The sequence below is a fragment of the Coturnix japonica genome, chromosome 24, assembly GCF_001577835.2.
Source record: "Coturnix japonica isolate 7356 chromosome 24, Coturnix japonica 2.1, whole genome shotgun sequence".
NCBI lineage: Eukaryota > Metazoa > Chordata > Aves > Galliformes > Phasianidae > Coturnix > Coturnix japonica.
Window position 1 is genome coordinate 4590848 of NC_029539.1, and position 19555 is coordinate 4610402.

The 19555-nt window shown below is 54.6% G+C and overlaps 1 protein-coding gene across 3 annotated transcripts in view; it reads right to left on the minus strand.

The window, feature by feature from the left end:
• Nucleotides 1-19555, minus strand: part of DSCAML1 (DS cell adhesion molecule like 1) — a 76924-nt gene that overhangs the window by 4081 nt on the left and 53288 nt on the right. For 2 of the 3 annotated variants that reach the window (XM_015884082.2, XM_015884081.1), the window contains exons 7-26: nucleotides 19020-19316; nucleotides 17078-17350; nucleotides 13825-14103; nucleotides 13232-13351; nucleotides 12907-13083; nucleotides 8853-9052; nucleotides 8265-8361; nucleotides 8030-8158; nucleotides 7516-7683; nucleotides 7356-7426; nucleotides 6500-6740; nucleotides 5743-5889; nucleotides 5516-5671; nucleotides 4356-4495; nucleotides 2767-2920; nucleotides 2495-2612; nucleotides 2249-2412; nucleotides 2068-2166; nucleotides 542-730; nucleotides 16-303 (exon numbers count right to left, since the gene is read on the minus strand). In XM_015884082.2, the coding sequence (XP_015739568.1) occupies nucleotides 16-303; nucleotides 542-730; nucleotides 2068-2166; nucleotides 2249-2412; nucleotides 2495-2612; nucleotides 2767-2920; nucleotides 4356-4495; nucleotides 5516-5671; nucleotides 5743-5889; nucleotides 6500-6740; nucleotides 7356-7426; nucleotides 7516-7683; nucleotides 8030-8158; nucleotides 8265-8361; nucleotides 8853-9052; nucleotides 12907-13083; nucleotides 13232-13351; nucleotides 13825-14103; nucleotides 17078-17350; nucleotides 19020-19316 (3507 nt within the window). Of the gene's footprint in view, nucleotides 1-15; nucleotides 304-541; nucleotides 731-2067; nucleotides 2167-2248; nucleotides 2413-2494; nucleotides 2613-2766; nucleotides 2921-4355; nucleotides 4496-5515; nucleotides 5672-5742; nucleotides 5890-6499; nucleotides 6741-7355; nucleotides 7427-7515; nucleotides 7684-8029; nucleotides 8159-8264; nucleotides 8362-8852; nucleotides 9053-12906; nucleotides 13084-13231; nucleotides 13352-13824; nucleotides 14104-17077; nucleotides 17351-19019; nucleotides 19317-19555 lie in introns of those variants that run through there. The other variant, XM_032449058.1, reaches the window with a different exon arrangement.

Sequence of the window (19555 nt, forward strand, 5' to 3'; positions counted from 1 at the left end):
TTATTCCCCACTCACTGCCATCGTAGTCCAACGTGGCGAACTGTGTGCTCTCATTGCCGCAGCCCGCGCTGTTGCAGGCCTTCATGCGCAGCTCATACCAGGTGGCCTCACGTAGCTCGGTCAGGAAGACCTCTCCGGAGCTGTTAGTGCGCAGGCTCTGCCAGCCCCAGTTGCCTTTGGGGCGATACTCCAGAACGATGGCGGTGATGGGGCAGCCCCCGCTGCTCCAGCCCTGCAGGTTGAGCCTGGCGTGTGTGGAGTTGATATGGGTGAAGAGGTGTTGATCCTTGCTGAAGGAGGGCTCTGTGGGATGGGAGCCATCAGCATCACAGCATGGAACTGAGGACAGGTTGTTCCCATCCCAATGCACCCCATCCCTTAATTTTTAAACCAACGAGCTATGTGGGAAGTAAGGGTGCAGCAGGAAAACCTAGAGATGCACACGCATGGGGAGCCCCCAAGCCAAAGCACATGCAGCTCTTTGGGCTGTGCATAATGACATACGATGGCAGAGGTTCCAGGGCCCTCCTGCCTGGCTCACCTCTGCCGTGGGTCTTGGCCTCGATGATCTCACTGATGCGCCCAGCCCCCACACTGTTCTTGGCCGCCAGCTTCACCTTGTACCACGTGCCACACTTGAGGCTCTCCAGCTTGAAGGAGCGCTCGGAAGAGCTGATGAAGACATCCTTCCACTCCTCGCTGTTGTCCACTGAGTACTGCAGCACGAAGCCTGCGGGTTGGAGGAGAAGCAGGTCTGTGAGCACGACCAACAGAGCCCCCCAGGAGTGCCATCCCCATCGCAGCATGGCCTGGCTGCATACAGCCCTCAGCCCATGCTGAGCAGCTCCGTGCTCTGCGCCCGCCTCCACCACCAATTACTGCAGTTGTGCACAGGAGCGCGGGGAGCGCGGAGTGTGATTGATTGGTGTGAGGCTATAAAGGGAAAGCCAGAATTAACTAGCTCCCTCGGGAAGCCGCTCGGAAGTTGCTTCTGTCATTGAACGCCGCCTCCTTTCCCATGATTAAGAATATTAGGAAGCGCATTGTGTCCTGGATGAGCAAACCTGTTACGCTGCCAGCAGCCAGATGTCGGAGAAGGGCACTCTGGGTTTCCCCGTGGAGGGGCACAACGGTCAGGACATGGTGCTGCAATGCCTGGTGCAGCACAGAGCTGCTCACCCAATGCTCAATGTGTGCCCCATACCAGCATGGGGCTGTTCATGGAGCACATCGCCATGGGGCTGCCTGCACCCACTGCTGCTCTGGCCATGCCTGGCACCTCCCGGTCATGGGGATGGAGTGCAGCTGCCCTGCAGTGTGCGCACAACAGCCCCGTTGCTGTGGGAACCACCACTTTGACTGTTTTGACCTTTTTGGAGATGCAAAATCCCCGCTTACTTCCCCATCACATCACCAGATTTGGTTATTCTCATGTTTCCCTTTGCCAATTCTCAAGCAAAGATAGCGGCTGTTGTGCTGCTGCGTTGTGTGTCAGGAGCCAAACAGAGCCCTGCTCCCCACACCGCTGCCTCCATCACCCCATGATGGGAGCACGAGGCACCTGAGCTGCCCCATCCCCATCCTTGTGCCCACCCAGCGCCCCGCTGCCTGCCACCCGGCATTCATTTATTTAGTACATGCAGCATGTTTTTAATATTTCTAATCCAATTATAACCAAATTTATCAACAGAGTCCACTGGAGTGAAAGGCTGCTGGCTGGGGAGATTTGCTTGTAATTACTTTCATGCTTTTAATTAATTGTAAGCGAGGTCTCCTTCCCCTCTCCCCGCTCCCCCCTCCGCGCGCAGCTGTTTCCACGTATAATTCATCAGATGAATCAGAGCAGAAAGGAGGCTCTGGGAGGCAGGGGTGGTCCCGCAGCCCTCCTGCATCCCACAGACACCGGGGATGAGCCCGGCAGAGCTCCAGCACTGGAGCCACCCAGCACCTGCGTAATTAACGCTGTGCCCTTCATTAGCTGCTGAACAAAGCACTCACGAAGAGCAGCATCCCTCCTGCAAGTGTTAACCTTATTTTGGAGCATGTGGGGTGGCTCTGGGGATGTACCTCGGATGGAGCTGCCCCCGTTGTCCCCAGGAATCCATGCCAGTGTGATGGAGGAGGCTGAGGTCTTGGACACGGTCAGGCGGGGCTGGTCTGGGGGCACTGTGTAGGGGCACAAACATCCATGAGCATCATGCACACACCAACACCACAGCACACACAGTGTCCCAGCAGCACCCCGCACCTTGCACCAGCAGGTTGATGATGATGGTGTCGAAGCCCCAGGTGTTAGTGGCAGTGCAGGTGTAGTAACCAGAGTCCTCTGCCTTCACTGAGCGCAGCACCAGCGTACCATTGGCCTGGATCAGGCGGTGCCCATCCACTGTCACCGGGATGGCAGAGTCCTCACTGCCAGGAGGGAACAGCACACATCAGCCCCATAGGATTGCAGCCAGCAGCGATCCCTGCCCCATGTTACAGTGCCCTGTACCTGTCTTTGGTCCACTTGATGGCAGGGACCGGCTCCCCCACTGAGTTGCAGGGCAGCCTCACGTCCTTCATCCAGGGGGTGGTGACGGTGCCTCCAAAGGAGATGATCTTGGCTGGAGCTGGGGAGCAAGGAGGAGGTCAGCCTCACTGCTGGTACCCACTGCCACAGGGGCCATGCAGAGATGCACTGAGAATGATGGCTTTGCATATGGCCGACCCTCGGTATGGGACCACGGTGCTTGTCCCACAGAGGCCCCCACACATCCTGCATACCTTTCCCTGCAGGCTCAATGGTGACTTTCTCACTGATGTTGCCACGGCCCGCAGAGGTGACGGCAGCCACCCACAGCATGTACTGCTGCCCACGGTTCAGGTGTGCGATGCGGTAGAAGAGCTGGTCAGGACTGGTCTCGTATTCACTGGGGGCCTGCAGGGGGGGGAGCCAGAAGAAGGGTCTCTGTTAGAGCCCCACCGACACAGCCTTCATCCTGGGCACACAGACACTGGGAGAAGAGCATTACCACGAGTCTGAGCAGCACCTGAGCTGTCAGCTGGGAAAATTCATCCTTGTTCCATCTGCCTGCATCCCAGCATCAACACCAGCATGATATTTAGGGCACCACCGCCACCCAGCCCTGGTACTCAGAGCACCACCACCACTCCCATCCCCAAGATATCCCCAACACCATGTGGCTTAAGCCCTGCGCCCATCGCTTGGCAGAGGGCAGAGGGTGCTGCACTGCCCCATTGCCCCATTGATCACCCCACCCAGCTCTCCAGCAGCACACCTCCTGGAGGTGCTGTGGGTTTGCTCCCCAGCAGCAGCTCGGTTCTGCTCAGTGTTTCTTAATGCCATTGTAAGCCGGCTGGTGTCGTAATTTCTCCAGGGAGCCCAGGCCAGTGTGAGAGGAACAGATGGCAGCGACGGCATGATTTGTTCCGGAGAAATGACGCTTCCTGACTGCCCCGGGCTGCAGTGGGGCACAGGGCAGGCCCTAGCTGGGCAGCCAAGCCCTTCTGTGTGGCAGTGGCAGTGATGGGATCCCCAAAGTTCCATAGGGTCTCCAGCACTGCCCACAGATGTCCCAGCCCCATGCGGTCCCTTTGGTGCACTCTGGCTGCCAGCCCCATGATGGCAGACAACCCCTCTGCCTGTGTGCTGTGCGTCAAGGCCACATTTCCTGCATACCCATCCTCAAGTGCTTCCCCACTGCCTCAGCCTTGGCATGAGATGAGGCCATGGAGGTGCCACCATGAGGGATGGACGTGTTACTTCTGTGCACACACAGGGTCATGCGTGGGCATCTGCACATTCATCATCTCCAAACATGCACCCTGGTGGGGCCCACAGATGTGAACGCACCCCACAAGCAGACACCTATATGAATATTGCATGGTATACATAATTTTTTTTTAAGCAAATGACAGTTTTGACAAGATGCCAGGAAAACAATATCGGATCCCAGCGGTTTTACCAGTTGCTTTGATGAAAAGATTATGTTGCCCTGGAAACCAGAGGCTCAGATAGTGAAATGAGTTTGAGAAGGAGCTTTTGATAAGCACCAGCCTGCAGACCTCCCATCAACCTCTCCCTCACCAAGGAGGGATGGGACCAGGCTGAATTTATGTTTTATTTTTGGTCAGCTGTTTTCATGTTTCCCATTCTGGAGTGAGCATTGAGATGGGGGAACACTGGAGGGAGGTGGCAGGTGACTCATGGGATCAGGGTGCCACAGGCCGGATGCATGGCACCACCTCCAACATCCTCTTGGCAGCATATGGGGCAGGTTCCTATTTCTGCCTCCATCCAGAAGCTCCATAACTCCCCAGCACTCGCCCCCATCCCATTGCCATGCCCTTACCGGCTGCCCCGATCCTGGGCTGGAGCAGAAGATGGTGTACTTCCTGATGATACCATTGGGCTTTGCTGGGGGCAGCCAGGACACCACCACGCTGCTGGCTGAGGATGGCACAGCCTTGATGCCAGCTGGGGGACCTGGAACTGAAGGAGCAAGTGTGTGATGGCACTGACAACATGGGAGGAACATGGGGGACCTTTGTGCAACCCCATGGCTGTGGCCACTTCCATGGGTAGCCCAGACCCCCACCCATGTGGAGGTAGGAGGGTAAATTGCAGTGCTGGTTTAGAAATGGTGTTTGGCATTGAGTGGCCATCGCTTTAATCCACTCACAGCCCTCTGGCTTAGCCCTGCCCAGCTGTGTGCTGAGCAGCTGCCACTTCCCAGGGCTGCACTGGGCAGGAGCTGCTCTGCTATGGAGATAATGGCATTAAAGTAGGGCAGGCAGGGTGTAAATATTTAAATATCTGCACTTAAGGAAAAGGAAAAAAAATAGAAAGGGAAATGCCCTGCGTGCTGCACGCTGGGGGTTCCCCACACACTGCAACTGCCCCCATACGTGCGCCCAGCCCCTCTGCTCGATGGCCCTTTGGTGCTTTGTGCTTGGATTACTGCGTGCCTATCGGCCTAATCAGCTCAAGAACATATGTCTGCCAAAGGACCTCTGACAGATTGCAGCCCGCAGTGCTCTGCAGCTACAGGGAGCACCCTGGCAGTGAGTCCGACCCACAAACCGATTGCCCGCGGAGCTGGGGGTGCATGAATGCCAGCCCCAGTGGCTGCAAGCAAAGGGTAGGAGCTGTAGAGGGTGGATTGGGCTGGGGGCAATGGCAGCAGCACATGAGCTATGCTTTGGGCTCAGGGTTTTTGAAAACCCAGCAAGGAGAAAAGGATGGAGAAGCCCTGCCCGCCTCCTCCAGGGGCTGCAATGCTCTCCTCATTATTTCTTGCCAATGGCTCTTACTCGGCACTCCATGTTCTTATGTCTAATTAACACACACAACTCTGATTTATCAGCCAGGGAAGAGGGAGGCATACATGTGCCCACTTGCAGCATACAGGAGCCACCAGCAGTGCCAGGATCTGCGTGGAACCACACCTCCCTGGCTGCCATCCCATCACCAGGACCACAGGGACAAAGGGGTTGGGGCAGTGCCACTCACTGTCCTCCTTGGTCTGGATGTAGAGGACACTGCTGCGGACGCCATCACCAGCCTGTGTGTAGGCCAGCACCTGCACGCTGTAGTTGGTGAACTTCTCCATGCCCCGCAGCTCCACTCTCTCTCGGGTGGTCGTGATGTTCTGCATCTCACCCCACTCTGCAGGGACACAACCATCAGCTCTGCGCTGCCCCCCACTTATTCCCCATGCCCCAGGCATCAGCACTCACCTCCATCCATGTAGAGGGACCAGAAGATGACCCGGTAGCCCTTGAGCACACCATTGAGGGTACTGCGTGGGGGCTCCGACCAGGAGATGACAGCCACATCTGACGTGATGGAGATGGCCCGCACGTTCTCCGGGGGCTGGCTAGGCACTGGGAGGGCACAGATGGGGATGGTCAACCTACCATCCCATGGGCTCTGTGCTGGACCTTCCCATTTCCCTTTCCCTCCTATCCCCAAGCTCAGTGCTATGGTCCTTCTCCTCCTCCTCACCCCAGGGCCACCAGGATGCTGCACTTCCCAGCAAGGGGCGAGCTGGCTGGATGCGAGGTAATTGCATCCAATTGCCCCATAAGAGGTAACTCTAATTTTTATGAGCATTTAAATGATGATACATCACCATAACGACCCTCTTTGAAAATGATTATTGTTTCGTATTACTTAGGTGTAAAAATATAAGCACCATGTAATTAGGGACCGAGTATAATAAACTAATACAGATAGTCCGTTTGAACAAAATGAAGGTAATATAATTATGGAAAAGACACTATTGCTAAAACAGGGGCCCTTGAATACCCCAGGAGGAGTGCTAATGTAGCCAGGAAATGATCACGGTTTGACAGGCTAACGAGAGCCTTAATTAAGTATGAAAAACTGCTGCGCGAACGCACAGCAAAACTTTTTCTGCTCATTTCTGGAATGGTAGAGGCTCTCTGGATGGACTCCTTGAGCCCCACAGCATCACCATCCCACCATCCTTACCATCCTCCAGCGTAGTGGCATTGATCTCACTGGAGGATGGCCCTGTCCCCGCACGGTTGAAGGCCTGGACCACCACCCCATACTGTGCAAACTTCTTCAGGTTGTCCAGAGTGTAAACCTCGCTGTCTCCCGTTGCCTTCATCTCCACGATGCTGTACTGCCCGTTGCTGCCCGGGCTGTTCTCACGGTAGCCAATCTGGTATCCACGGATCACCCCGTTCTGCAGCTCCTTCTTTGGGGCCTGAAGCAATGGGGACACGAAGGGTGTGACAGAGCTGACAGCCCCGCAGCCTTTAAATCAATCTGAACAGGGTTTCTCTGAAGCACTAAGAAATCGATCGGGTTGATTGTGAATTTATGTTACACAGCCAGTGCGATCCATCTCGCCGCAATACTCTCCGAACAAACGGAGTTATCTTCCAAGTGAACCTCATCATTCATTGATCCGCCTTTCAGGAGTGGGGGGAGCTGGGGGGAGAAGCTGAAACCCTAAATTTATCGACTTCCCCTTCATTCTGAAGTCCTAATTTTATAATCAATTTTCTTCTCCTTCGACCTCCTGAAAAATAAATCTGATTCTGAACTCGACTGATCTGCGCTTGAGCAGCTGGCAACCAGACATCTCAGTTTTCCCATGTTTATCCTCACTCTCCCCGTGGCCCCCCATGGATATCCTATGAGATAATGAGCTCGTTACCAAACACGATTAACACGTGAAGTGGCTGAGCTGTGTGCCCGGCCCCCAGGTTTTGTGACATCTCAGGAGCTGTTCTCTGAGCTACAAGGGGAAATGTGGGTCCCAAAGTCCCACCAGTGGGGGTGGCCAAGGAGTGCACTCTACCCCAGCCCCACTCACCTTCCAGGTGACCTGGATGCTCTGCGATGTCATCGGCTGCAAGGTGACATCCATAGGAGGCCCATCAGGAGCTGGGAGAGGGAAAAATCACATGTTATCACAAAAAGTCCCATCCACAGAGGGCTCTGCTCGCACGCACCGCTACAGCACAGAGCAGAACCTGCTTCCTCCGTGCTGATGGTGAGCTCCTTGCTGGGTTCACTGCGCCCAATCTTGTTGAAGGAGTACATGCGGATGCTGTACACAGAAGCAGGGTGCAGGTCCACGATGTTTGCCTGGTTGATGGTCGGGGAGATGTTTCGTGTTGACTGCTTGAAGTCCCAGGAGTCTGGAAGAAGAGGTAACGGGTGGTCAGCACCCACACCCCACGTGGGAGTGCGGTCCCCAAAGCTCTCTGCCACGCTGTGTCCCCCCACATCACTGTTGTGCTGCTCTCGGCTCGGCTTTCTGCAAATATTGCCTCTTTAAATATTCCCTTTCAAATGCTCCCACCGAACATAAATTAACATATTTCATTAATGCTTCTCTCTCCTTTCTTCATCAAAGCAGTCAGAATGCGGAATATTCCCTGCACGGAGGCAGGAGGGCCAGTTCCCCACCTGCCCCACAGCACAGCCAAGCCCCCAGCGTGGGCTATGGAGGTCTGGGGGGCACAGGGGGCAATCAGCTCCTACCAGACTTGTTCTTGTACTCGATGTCGAAGCCAGTGATGATGCTGTTCCCATCAAAGCGCTGCGTCCAGCGCAGGTTCATGCTGCGGGCTTTCACCTCACGAATCTCCAGTTCTGGGGGGTCAGGAGGCTCTGGGGGGGATGGAGGTTGTTAGGAGCATGGGGCAACAGGTGGAGACCTCGAGGTGAGGCTCTGCCTGCCCCCATACCCATGGTCATAGTGCTGTGAGCTTGGTACCTTGCACGGTGAGCTGGATCAGGCCCCTGTCCTCGCCGTATGAATTGATGGCATGGCAGGAGAAGAAGACCGAGTCCCCACGGTCAGCCGGTTTCAGCTGTGTGTATTTTGGGGACAGAAAAGCAGCCCCTTCAGATTTAGGCACCCCAAGCACCAAGCCTCTCCTTCCTACAGCCTGAAAACACAGCCTGCCCCCAAGCCCCATCCCCATCTACTGCCTGATCTGGTGGGTTGGAAATGGATGACGTTTGAGGTCCCCTCCAACCCAACCATTCTGTGATTCTACGACCACCTGCTCAGATTCATGCATGGAGATTTCATGCTTTGAGGCATCCCTGGTGCTGCAACGCAGCTTTTGAACAAGGGGCCATTGCACAGCAAAGCAAAATCTGGTGCAAAGACAACCTAGCTCATTGGGTTCCTCTTCTGGGCCAACACAGCAAGCAGACTGCAGTCATGTCTCAGCTCTTTCAAAGGCACTGAAAGCAGCAGATGTGTGTTCACCACCCCACTATCTGCAGCACAGAAATGGCCCCATGATGGAGGAGGATGCCTGGGACCCAGGGGCATCCAGGACCTTGCCCTCACCTTGAGGGTGGAGATGACCTCGTCACCATTGTCCTTGGTGGTGATGGCGTAGCGCATGTTGCGGTCGGGGTCGATGACGGTGTCACCCTTCTCCCAGCGGATGATGATGGGCCGCTCGCCCCGCGCCGTGCAGTTCAGCTCCTTGCTCTGCCCCTTGATGGCAATGGTGGTGTTGGGGTGCGAGGTGATCATGGCGGGGACTGCGGGAGGGAGCACAGCTCAACCAGCTGCCAGGAACCCCCCAGAGCCAGCAGGGCGGTGTTGGGTGCTGAGCCCACTGAGAGGACACGCAGCCCCGAGCGGAAGCGTTTCGCTGCATTATACGGCTCAGGATCATAAAATAATGAAGCAGATAAATTTTATAATGCATAGCATTACACTGGGGTAGACAATAAAACGTGAAAGACAAATAACCAAGCGCACACTATAATGAAGAGAAAGCCTCCAGTCGGAGACGTGCGAGTATGAATTATTGACTAAGGTTTTACACTCCCGAGGATGAGAGGAAGAATGTTTTCCATCACAGATTTGCATAATTCACTCGTATGAACCTGGGCAGAATATAGAGCGTGATTCCACAGCAGCAAGGCAGCAGCCTTTGCATTGCAGATGCTGGAGACGTATATATATATATATATATATATATATATATATATATAAATATTTTTCCTTTTTTTTCTTATATTCACCCAAACATGCAAAGGAGGGGAGGAGACACCTATTGCCCTGGTGTATCACTCAGTGTGGTGGCATTGTTGTGTGGCATTGCAAATAGCACTGTAGAGTGGGATTGTGGCTGGCACTGTAGAATTGCATTGTGGTTTGGCATTGCAGGTGGCATTGTGGGGTAGAATTGTGGTGTGGCATTGCAGTATGGCATTGCAGTGTGGTATTACAGGTGGCACTGCAGTGTGGCATTGCAGAGTGGCACTGCAGGGTGGTACTGCGGGACTGCGGGTTGCTTTGGGGGATGGCACGATGTGTCACAACTGCATGGCACTGCAGTTGGCATTGGGAGGTGACAGTGCAGGGTAGCATTGCAAGTATCATCACAAGGTGGCATTGCAGGTGGCACTGCAGGGTGGCATTGCAGGCAGCACTGCCCGCACCCCAGCACTGCCTGCGGTTGGGAGCTCTTGGTGTTGGGTGGCAGAGCTGGGATGGATGCTGGCAGCACAAAGGGCACCTCGTGTCCCCCAGAGTGCCAAGGCTGGGGGCAGCCTGGGTAAGCCAAAAAAAAATGTAATGCATAAACAAACAGCGCTGCTGAGTCCCGCAGTAATATATGATAATGACAATCCGCAAAGGCAACACACACTGTTATAATGGGACACAAGAGGCTCTAATGAGCTACGACTTCTCGGCTTTCTGTGGCAATGTAATTCAATTAGCAGCTAAGGAAACCTCTCCTCCGGAGCTGTCGTTTGCAGGGTGCAGCCTGTGCCCACGTGGCTGGGATGAGGCATGGCCTGGGTTGGGGTCACCTCCTCTGCATCATGGATACTCGGGAGCCCACAGGAACTCTGCCTGCAACAGCCCCAGGATGGTACAGCACCACAAGCTGATGTGGGGCAGCAGAGCAGGGAAGAGCCCAGTTCATTGGGGTGCATGGGGGGCATGAGGGCAGGGAGTCTTCAGCCAGAGCATGGCCCTGGGGCTCAGAGGGCTGCAGAGGAGCCAGCCCCTTCCCTGCACACAGTGGCCCCGGGAGAGGAGCTCTGTTTCAGGCTCTGCTTCGCTGAAATGCACTTATTGATGTTTGATTAAAAGCAGCTCCTTGGATGTAAACATATCAACTTCTCTCAATTGCTGGGGTCCCAGGAGAGTGGCACGTAGCCCAGAGCAGAGGAAAGCAACAAAACAAACCAGAAGAAAACCCCGACCAGCTGCACAGGCAGCATGGGCAGGGCTGGGAGCCACACTGTGCCACCACTGCACCCCAGCCTGGCGATGCCCACGGTGACTGAGGGAAGGAGAATGCACGTGGCCAGAACTCCTGCAGCTGTCAGCAGCCTTCTGTACAGGGCAGGCTCCTGTATGCCAGAGCTCCTGTTAACACAGCTCCGACAAGAGCCACATCCCATTTGCTGGGCAGAGATAAGGCTGCCCACAAAGGGAACTGTCAGTGCCCTACGTGCCATCCCCAGCCATGCTGGGGCAGGAACTATTGCACAGCCCAGCAGTGACAACTGAATGAGAATGGTGACATCGGTGACAAGGGCTGCGCCCGCCTTCTCCCCCCTCTTTCTTGTTTAGAGCCAGCTCTGTGATGTTAATTTGATTGCACCCGTTTTAGTTTCCTTTCTACACTGATTAGCTGAGTTTCACCTGAAGCGTGAGATTAATTCAAATTGCATGGAAGCAATCAGTGATGCTCCTACAGGAGGACACCGAACCTCCCAGCACCTCTGGCCCTGGCCAGTGCACAATGAGCCCCCACCACCAGCACTGCCCTGGAGGACTTGGACAGCCCTGGTGCTCTGTTCTGGAGTACAGGGTAGCATAAAGGCAGGTGCTAAATGCCATTTAGCACGCACTCATGAGCTCCTCACCTGCACCTGTGCCAGCCCTTGGGTGCACACTCACAGCCTCCAGCAGCCCACATCTCTCACTCAGCAGCGCGCTGGACCTAATGCTAACAAGTTGCTTTGGAAAGCACGGATGAACGCCCCCAGTCCTGCACAGCAGTGGGATGCTGCTGTGTTCAGACAGGTGCTGTGCTCAGGGCTGAGCAGAGCGATGTGGCAGTGAGGTCCCAAGGCCAGCACACGCCCTGGGCACTGTGTTCCCTGCAGTGCCCCAGCTGGGAACAGCACCACTGTAACTCTATTTGCACGCAGGTTTGCCACCACCTGACAAAGCAGCAGCTAACTCCTCCTGGCATCAGTGGGGCTGCTCCTGCTGCTCTGATTTATTGCCTCGGTCAGCGAGGGATGGTGCTGCACCTCCCATGCCGTGGTTCGGGCTCTGCTTAACTCCCACTTAACTCTGTCCGCAGTGGCCTGGCCTGAAGCGTAAGCCAGCACTGATCTGGCTTTAATTGGCCTGACATTTCACTAAACAAACAAAAATCAAAAAATGAAACAAAACAAAGAGCCCCATATAATGCTTAATTGGCTGCGGTGCTTCGTCTACCTATTCATTCGAACCTTTTCAAAGGCTGCTGAGGTCTCTGGGAAATGTAAAAGCACATGCATAATAAGGTTATGTGCTATTCAAGTCAGCAAGCAACCTGTCCTGGGATGCAATTATACCAGATAGCAGGGACACGGCAACAGTTCAGGCTCCAAGACTTCAGCACTCTCACTCGGGATTAATCGCCTTGACTTTGTACCTGCGCCTCATTGAAGTGGATTGTTTGAAGTCGCTCGTTTCAGTTCATCAATCAGCAGGATAAATTAAACAGCTGACAGCGAGGGGGAAAGGCTGCCCTCGGCCCTCCCCACGAGAAGCTGGCTGGAGATGGGGGGAAGCTAGGAAGGCAGCAATAAGACAAGCAGAGGGTGCTGGGGGCCAGCAGGAGCCAAACCGGGGTGCAGGGCAGGTGGGCAGCGCAGCATGCTGCATGGCAACCCCACTGCCATAGGGGAGTTCTCCCTCCTGCACCTCTTCAGAGGGTTTGAACTCTTACGGCAGCCACAATCGAAATAAATAGAGAGGCGCTGGAGATTATGTATTCTGCTGATAGCAACGGGAGAGGAATCCAATAATAAGCGCAGTTCAAACACGGTGTCTAACAACACTTCCCGGCCCAGCCCTGTCAAATTAGCAGAGCTATTTCCTCTCCTGCCGTATGATGTAGATTGATCGCCGGGTTTTATTAAGGACTAAGTGTTTTTAATAGCATAAGGGAAGTCTCCCCTGTAGGAGGGGAATCAATGCCCTCCATGCCCGCAATGATCCAGGGCTGCGTGGTGCCGGGGCTGCACTGGGCTGCTCTCTGCATGCTGCAAGCTGTGATTCCCCATCCACCCACCTGTCCATCTGTTCTTTGTCTGCCTGTCCATTTCAGCCCACCCCCAGCTCCATCCCAGCCATGCCCCTGGCTACTTACTCTTCACAGTGAGGAACATGGACTTGCTGATGTCTGTGCCCACCCCGTTGCTGGCCTGGCAGAGGTAGTAGCCGATGTCCTCCTCCAGCACATGGCGGATGAGCAGCGAGCTGTTGGGGAGGATCTGGATGCGGCCTGTCAGCGGGATGGGGTGGTACTGCTGGGGGTTCCCACTGCCTGGAGGGGGAAGCAGAGATGTACCTCTGAGTGCACAGCTGAGGCAAGGGGTGCTTGTGGGGCTCAGTGCTGGGGTGACCCAGCAAGAATGGGACTCGCCCCACTGGCACAGAGGTCCCCGTGTGCTGCTGTATCATCTCCCACATACCTTTTGCATGCTTCCACATCACTTTAGGAGGAGGGTACCCATCAACAGAGCAATTCAGCACCCCGGCTTTACCATAAATGCCATCTTGGTTGTTGGGTTGGACCACAAACCGAGGAGGCACTGCATAACAGGAAGGAATCATAGAATCACAGAATCATTGAGGTGGGAGATGATCTCTAAAATCATCTAGTCCAACCATCCACCTAACACCGGTCCCACTAACCATGTCCCTCAGTGCCACACCTCCATGTTTCCCAAACACCTCCAAAGATGGTGACTTCACCACCTCCCTGGGCAGCCTGTGCCAGTGCATCACCACTCTTTCAGAGAAGTTTTTCCTAATATCCAACCTGAACCTCTCCTGGTGCAACTTGAGGCCATCACCTCTCATCCTATCATTGTTACATGGGAGAAGAGACCAGCACCCCACCTCACTACAACCTCCTTCCAGTGAACTGGAGAGAGCGATGAGGTCCACCTGAGCCTCCTCTTCTCAAAAATCATCTCTGCCTGTTGCCCCCCAGCCTGATTCCATCTGCTCCCATCCATCCTTCCCACCCTCCCACCCAATGGGGGGACCCCAAAGCTCTCACCCCTCACGATGAGCTGCCTCTCGCGGCTGACTGTGGCGGCGGCGTTGCTGGCAATGCACGTGTAGTTGCCGTTGTGCTTGAGGGAGACACTGGAGATCTGCAGGGAGCTCATGAACTCCTTGCTCTCAATGGTGACGCCTGAGCCAGAGAGGATGACGTGCCCATCCTTGCGCCAGGTGATGTGGATAGGCATGTCCCCGGAGGAGACCACGCAGGGGATGTAGAGGAGCTGCCCAATGGAGGCTGGTGGGAACTCGAAGGGCTGGATCAGAGGAGGGACTGCGGAGGGGAGAGGCAGAGCACACTGTACAGCCATGATGGGAGAAGCCCTAATCCATAGGGTTCAGGCTGGCAGAGGGATGGGGGAGATGAGGAAAAGCAGTGTGTCCCCGGCTCCTGGCACTTGTCACAGGCTGGTGCACACCACTGAATCATTACGGATGGTGAAGACCTCTAACATCAAGTTCAACTCCAACCCACACCCACCATGCTCACTAACTGTGTCCCTCAGTTCCACACCTCCACTTTTCCTGAACACCTCCAGGGATGGTGACCCCACCACCTCCCTGGGCAGCTCTGCCAGTGCCCAACTGCTCTTATGGAGAAGAAATTTCTTCTAATGTCCAAACTGAACCTCCCTTGTTGCAGCCTGAGGCCATCACCTCTCGTCTTAGCCCCTGCACCATCCCACAGCAGGACATGGCTTTGCAGAGTGAGACTGCTTGAGGACAGCACAGCAGTTCATAACCCATTGCCCCATCACCCAGAGCATTTGCTGCCCAGAAATAGGCAGGCTTTTGTTCTGCCATAGCACTTCCAGGAGGGTTGGAAGATGCCACTGAGCAGGTGACAGTATGATGTGACCATGTGCAGAGCAGCACAAGGAGCTGCCAGCCCCAATCCCTTCTGTGTGCATCAGCTGAAATTCCACCTCAGCATTTATCTGCTCGCAGAAAAGCAGTTATTAGATGGATGCTTTTCTTGAAGGCTCTGGATTCAGAACCAGCCATTATCTTCCTGATAACTTAATTAGGCAACCGCAGCATCTCTGGCAATGTGGGAGGGGGAAGAAAGCAGAGAGAGGGAGACAATTAGCTTAACAAGGCTCAGCACCTGGTAGACGAGATCCTCTTTCCGCAGCCTCCGTAATTAAATTAGCAGGCTGCCAATTGTCCCCTCGGCAGAAATAAGATGCCCTCTCATACAGACGTGGAGCCCCGGCAGGCAGGGTTCACTGTGCCACCATGTACAGCCCCATCCCCACCCCACCCCTCACCCAGCGTGCTGTAAGGCTCTCAGTGCTCCAGCAGCACTGCTCAGGGCTCCAGGGACCATCCAGAACCAAGCTGGCCTCATTTGGGTGGCCCAGAGCCCATCCAAGCAGTGGTGAAGGGCAGCAATGCAGGTTGGTTGTCACCCCAAGCCAGGCTGCAGCGACGTGGCTCGAGCTGCCGGAGCCATGGAGCCAGCAGCGCCTGCTTTCCATAATTAATGAATAATTAATTGGGAATGCACTGCAGTCTATTGCAGAGGGCCGGGCTTCTGCGTCTCCAAACACACCCCACAGGCCACTTGTGAGCACACGCAGCCTCTCAACAGAAGAGCTCTCCCTGTTCTATCTCCCCTTAACCAGAGCCCAAACCTCATCCTTCTTCCCCAAATAATATCGTGCTGCATGTTCTATCTGCAGCACATCCCAGGCTCTCCCACACATGGCACAGCCCTGGCATCACTCAGAGCCCCCACATCACCCAGCACTGTGCTCCCACCGCTTCCTCCGGGCACAACCAGGCAGCACGGCCCCAAGTGGTTAATTAAAACATTCCAAGATGTCTGCTGCTAAATAATGAGCTGCAGGGCACCTCGGCAATGCAGAGAGCAGAGGATGCAGGAGGCTCCCTGTTGGGACATAGGGCTGGGAGCCATGGGAGCAAGCAAGGGCTTACAAATGGATGTTGGATAGAGGATGGAGGTGCTGGAGATTTTACCACCATTGCCTGGGAAACCTTCATAATTCACCAGTGGCACTTAGTGTGGCCGCCAGGCACTTGTGGCAATAAAAGCTTTATGGTGCTCTGTGCCATCCTGCACTCAACACGGTCATATTTATTTACTCTGCTGCTCTGAGTGAACTCCAAAGGTAGCAGAGGGCAGCTCAGTTCTCCTCTGCCCTTTGTCTGATGGGCAGCACGAGCAGCCTGGCTGGGCTGGGTGTAACCCTGTGGGATGAAGCTGGTGAATAGCATTGCATGGCAGCTCCCAGATAAGGCAGTAAATCTGTGGTCAAAGGAGTTTGCATGGCATTCACTCCCTGGGATATAAGGGTGAACTTCTGCATCCACCTCCCAGCAATGGGCACCAAGCTGAGTGTATAACTCAGCATCCTTCCGGACACCTTCTCTGTGAGGATTTGGGTACAAAGGGAGGTATGAAAAGGCTGGCTGTGGCCTGCAATGGGTGTGCAAGGGATCTCCATCCCCTTGGCACTGCCCAGAGGTTATCTGCAACCCACACTTCCTCTAGCAAAGCCTCGGAGAAGAGCATTAGCTAATCAAGTGGTAGCATCTATAATCAGCTTGATGCACTCTCTTGCTAACCTGATTCCTAATAAGAAAATGGTGGATGGGAGGGTTAGGAGGGGGGATCAGCATAAAATCCGGTCCATAAATACCCTGCTCAGTGAGACAGAGGGAAAGACAATTGGCCAGCTCTGTCCCCAGCATGGCTGTGTTTGTCTGAATGATTTACTGCAAACACTGCACCGGCGACGGGCAGAGCCGACCCGACAACTCTGAGGACGGGAGATAGGATAGCACCGCGCTCACAGCACAATCTCAGCAAGTCACTGGGAAGGAATGCATCCGACTCAATTCATTAGGACTGATAGCTCCCTCAATGGGGCTGAATAATTGATGGCCTCTAGAAGCTTTTAAGATGTTCTGCGCGCTCGGAAGACTGAGAGTATTATTTTTTTAAAAGCTAACACACAGAGAAAAGCATCAGTGAAGGTGATCCGAGCAAAGGTTAGATGTTTTAATACACTGTGTTTACACCGTAAATCCTTGCTCCGCTGCATGTAGCAAGAAATGGAGCTGGTGCAGCAGCAAGCACACAGGTGGGTGAGAGGTGTGTTGCAAGCGCAGCATTTGGGCTGCAGAGTATCCCCTGCATTGCCTCTTTGCCTTTGCCCTTCATAGAGATGGTTCTAGCACCACCTGAACCTCTAACCCAGGCCACCCCTGCAGCTCCTTACCTTTCACCGTGACATGGACGCTCTGGCTGATGGAGAGCTGGGGCTGGATCAGCACGCTGCACAGGTACTCCCCTTCGTCCATGCCTTTCTGGACGTCCATCAGCTTCAGGGTCCCATTCTCAAAGACCACTTGGCGGTGGTTATCGGGCAGCAGCAAAGAGTCTTTGTACCACTTGATGGAGTAATACGGGTACCCGATCACCCTGCAGTTGATGAAAGTGTCCCTACCCGCGACCGCCGTTATGTTCTTCATCGCCCGGATGCTCGGGGGACCTACATAGTGGGGAGGAAGGAAGAGGCAGGCTAGGTTAATTCCGAAGGGCAGTTTGTTTGCACACAGATCCGCTGCAAATGCTGCTGCTGCCCCTCAGAGGGACACCAGAGTCTGCTGGGAGACATCTGGGGAAGAGCTCCCAACCTCCCCAGCTGCTCTGCCCACTTTGCTGAAAGGCCTCGGTGCAGAACTGCACGCAGGGTCCCCCCTTCCATTTGTACATTTATTTATTCTCAAATGAAACAGCCCATTCCGTGCCTCTCACTGGTTGCCTGAGTACTGCCCAAAGCCAGCTCACCCCCTGTTCCCAGCTGCTCTCACGCTGGCTGGAGGACTGGAGGCATGCTGCAGGTGAGTATTATAACAAGAGGTTTCATGCTTCAGTAATTATATTGTTCTTGTGGCTGTCGTATAAAATAGCAAACCCATCTGCAGATTAACTCCATCTTGGCTCCTCACCCTAAGTGGTGAGGATGACAGCTTAGCAGACACTCCAGATAAGCCAGCGTTGCCTTCAGTGTGTTTCCCTACATTAAGTCCCACTGCCCCCAGAGTGGGGGGCACCCATCAGCTATTGGGAAGGTTTGGTGGGAGATGCTCTGTCCCCACGGAGGTGTCTGAGAGCACAGCAGCATGGATTCCCCCAGTGCACCATAAGAAGGAGCAGGGAGAGATAAATTAGCATCTGCAGCTGCCTCCTGGGCCTGTTGGAGGGACTTGCTCAATTTCAAGGCAAGAAAAAACAACAACAAAAAAAAAGCCTGAATCTTATCTAGTGACAGGCAGTCAGGGACCAAAAGAGGGAAGGAAAAAAAAAACAAGAAGACAATGAAACATCCTCATTCAAAACGCTGCAATTGCTTCTCGTGGCTGGGACATGAACTCACTCCAAATTTAGCAGTAAATGGCAGCAAAATTCAGACTCTCCCGGGATCCCAGCCAAAAAGCCACTAGATCCATTTCAAACCTGAGACACAGATAAACGCGGCTCTTCAAGTCTCTTTCTAGTAGATAAATTAGTGTTACCTTGACTCTGCTCCCACCTATGAGCCTAGAAGCTTTTACTGGTGATTATGAATGGGCAGGGGTTTACACCACACCCCGCGCCCCGCAGAACGCCCTACAATGCACAGAACAACGCGCTCCAGTGTGACAACGCAGTGACTCACGCAGCTGTGGCTTTTAGCAGACAAAGAAAACACAGACACAACACATCCAAGCTCATTTTTCATCATTCTCCGTGCTGCCTCATCATCATTTGTAATGGGATTGGGGCTGGATGGGGAGAGTTGGGGTCTTGGGATGGTCTGGGGATGCATCACTTGTGGGTGCAGAGGAATGGACAGGACAAGTCACTGCTGTGCCACAAGGAGATCCTTCATGGAGGTGCTTGCTGCACAGACCCAACAATGGGTAGGGTGAAAGCAGAGCCCAACAGGGAGGCATTGCCCCTATGGGAAGCGTTGCTCTGGATGTGTTCTCAGTTTGGGGCCCTGCTCTGCACCATGGGGAAGATCCATCCCATGGTTCTGGGGGTCAGCAGGGCTGCAGGGGGTGTCAGGCATTGAGGGACCTGCACGACTGGGAAAGGGCAGGTGCGAGGAAGAACAGAACACAACCAAAAGCCCAGTAAAAGCCCTATTCTGATATTTAAAAGTAGACAGGCACCTCTTACGTTTATTCGCGCTTGGTATTCGGCGCTGCCCACCGAGTTCCGCGCGGTGCACCGGTACACGCCGCCGTCCTTGATCTGCGGGCTGGTGACGTTCATGTGGCTCACCGTGGTGCCATCCGACATGGTGTACTGGTTGGTGCGGTGCCCGTTGTCCCGCGGGATGGGCTCATCATCCAGGGCCCACGTCACGGTCGGGGGCGGCGCTCCCTTGGCGGCACACATCAGGGAGAACTGCTCCCCGGGGTTCACCACCTTCTCGCTGAAGGAGGAGACGATGCGGGGGGTCCCATCTGGGGGCACCCAGTGGGAGCGGGGTTAGGGCACGGCTGCAGTCACCCACACGGATGTGCCCGTGCCCCTGTGCGCCCTTGGCTCAAAGGGTGCCCATCCCTGCTCCAACACCCAATGATCTCCATCCCATTGTCACATAAAAAGGCAAGAAGATGCCTAGTGGAAGGCAGGGAGCCCACCCTGCTGGCACTCACTTCCCTCCCTCCTTAAGTAAAGCATCCAGGAATGAGGCAGCTTG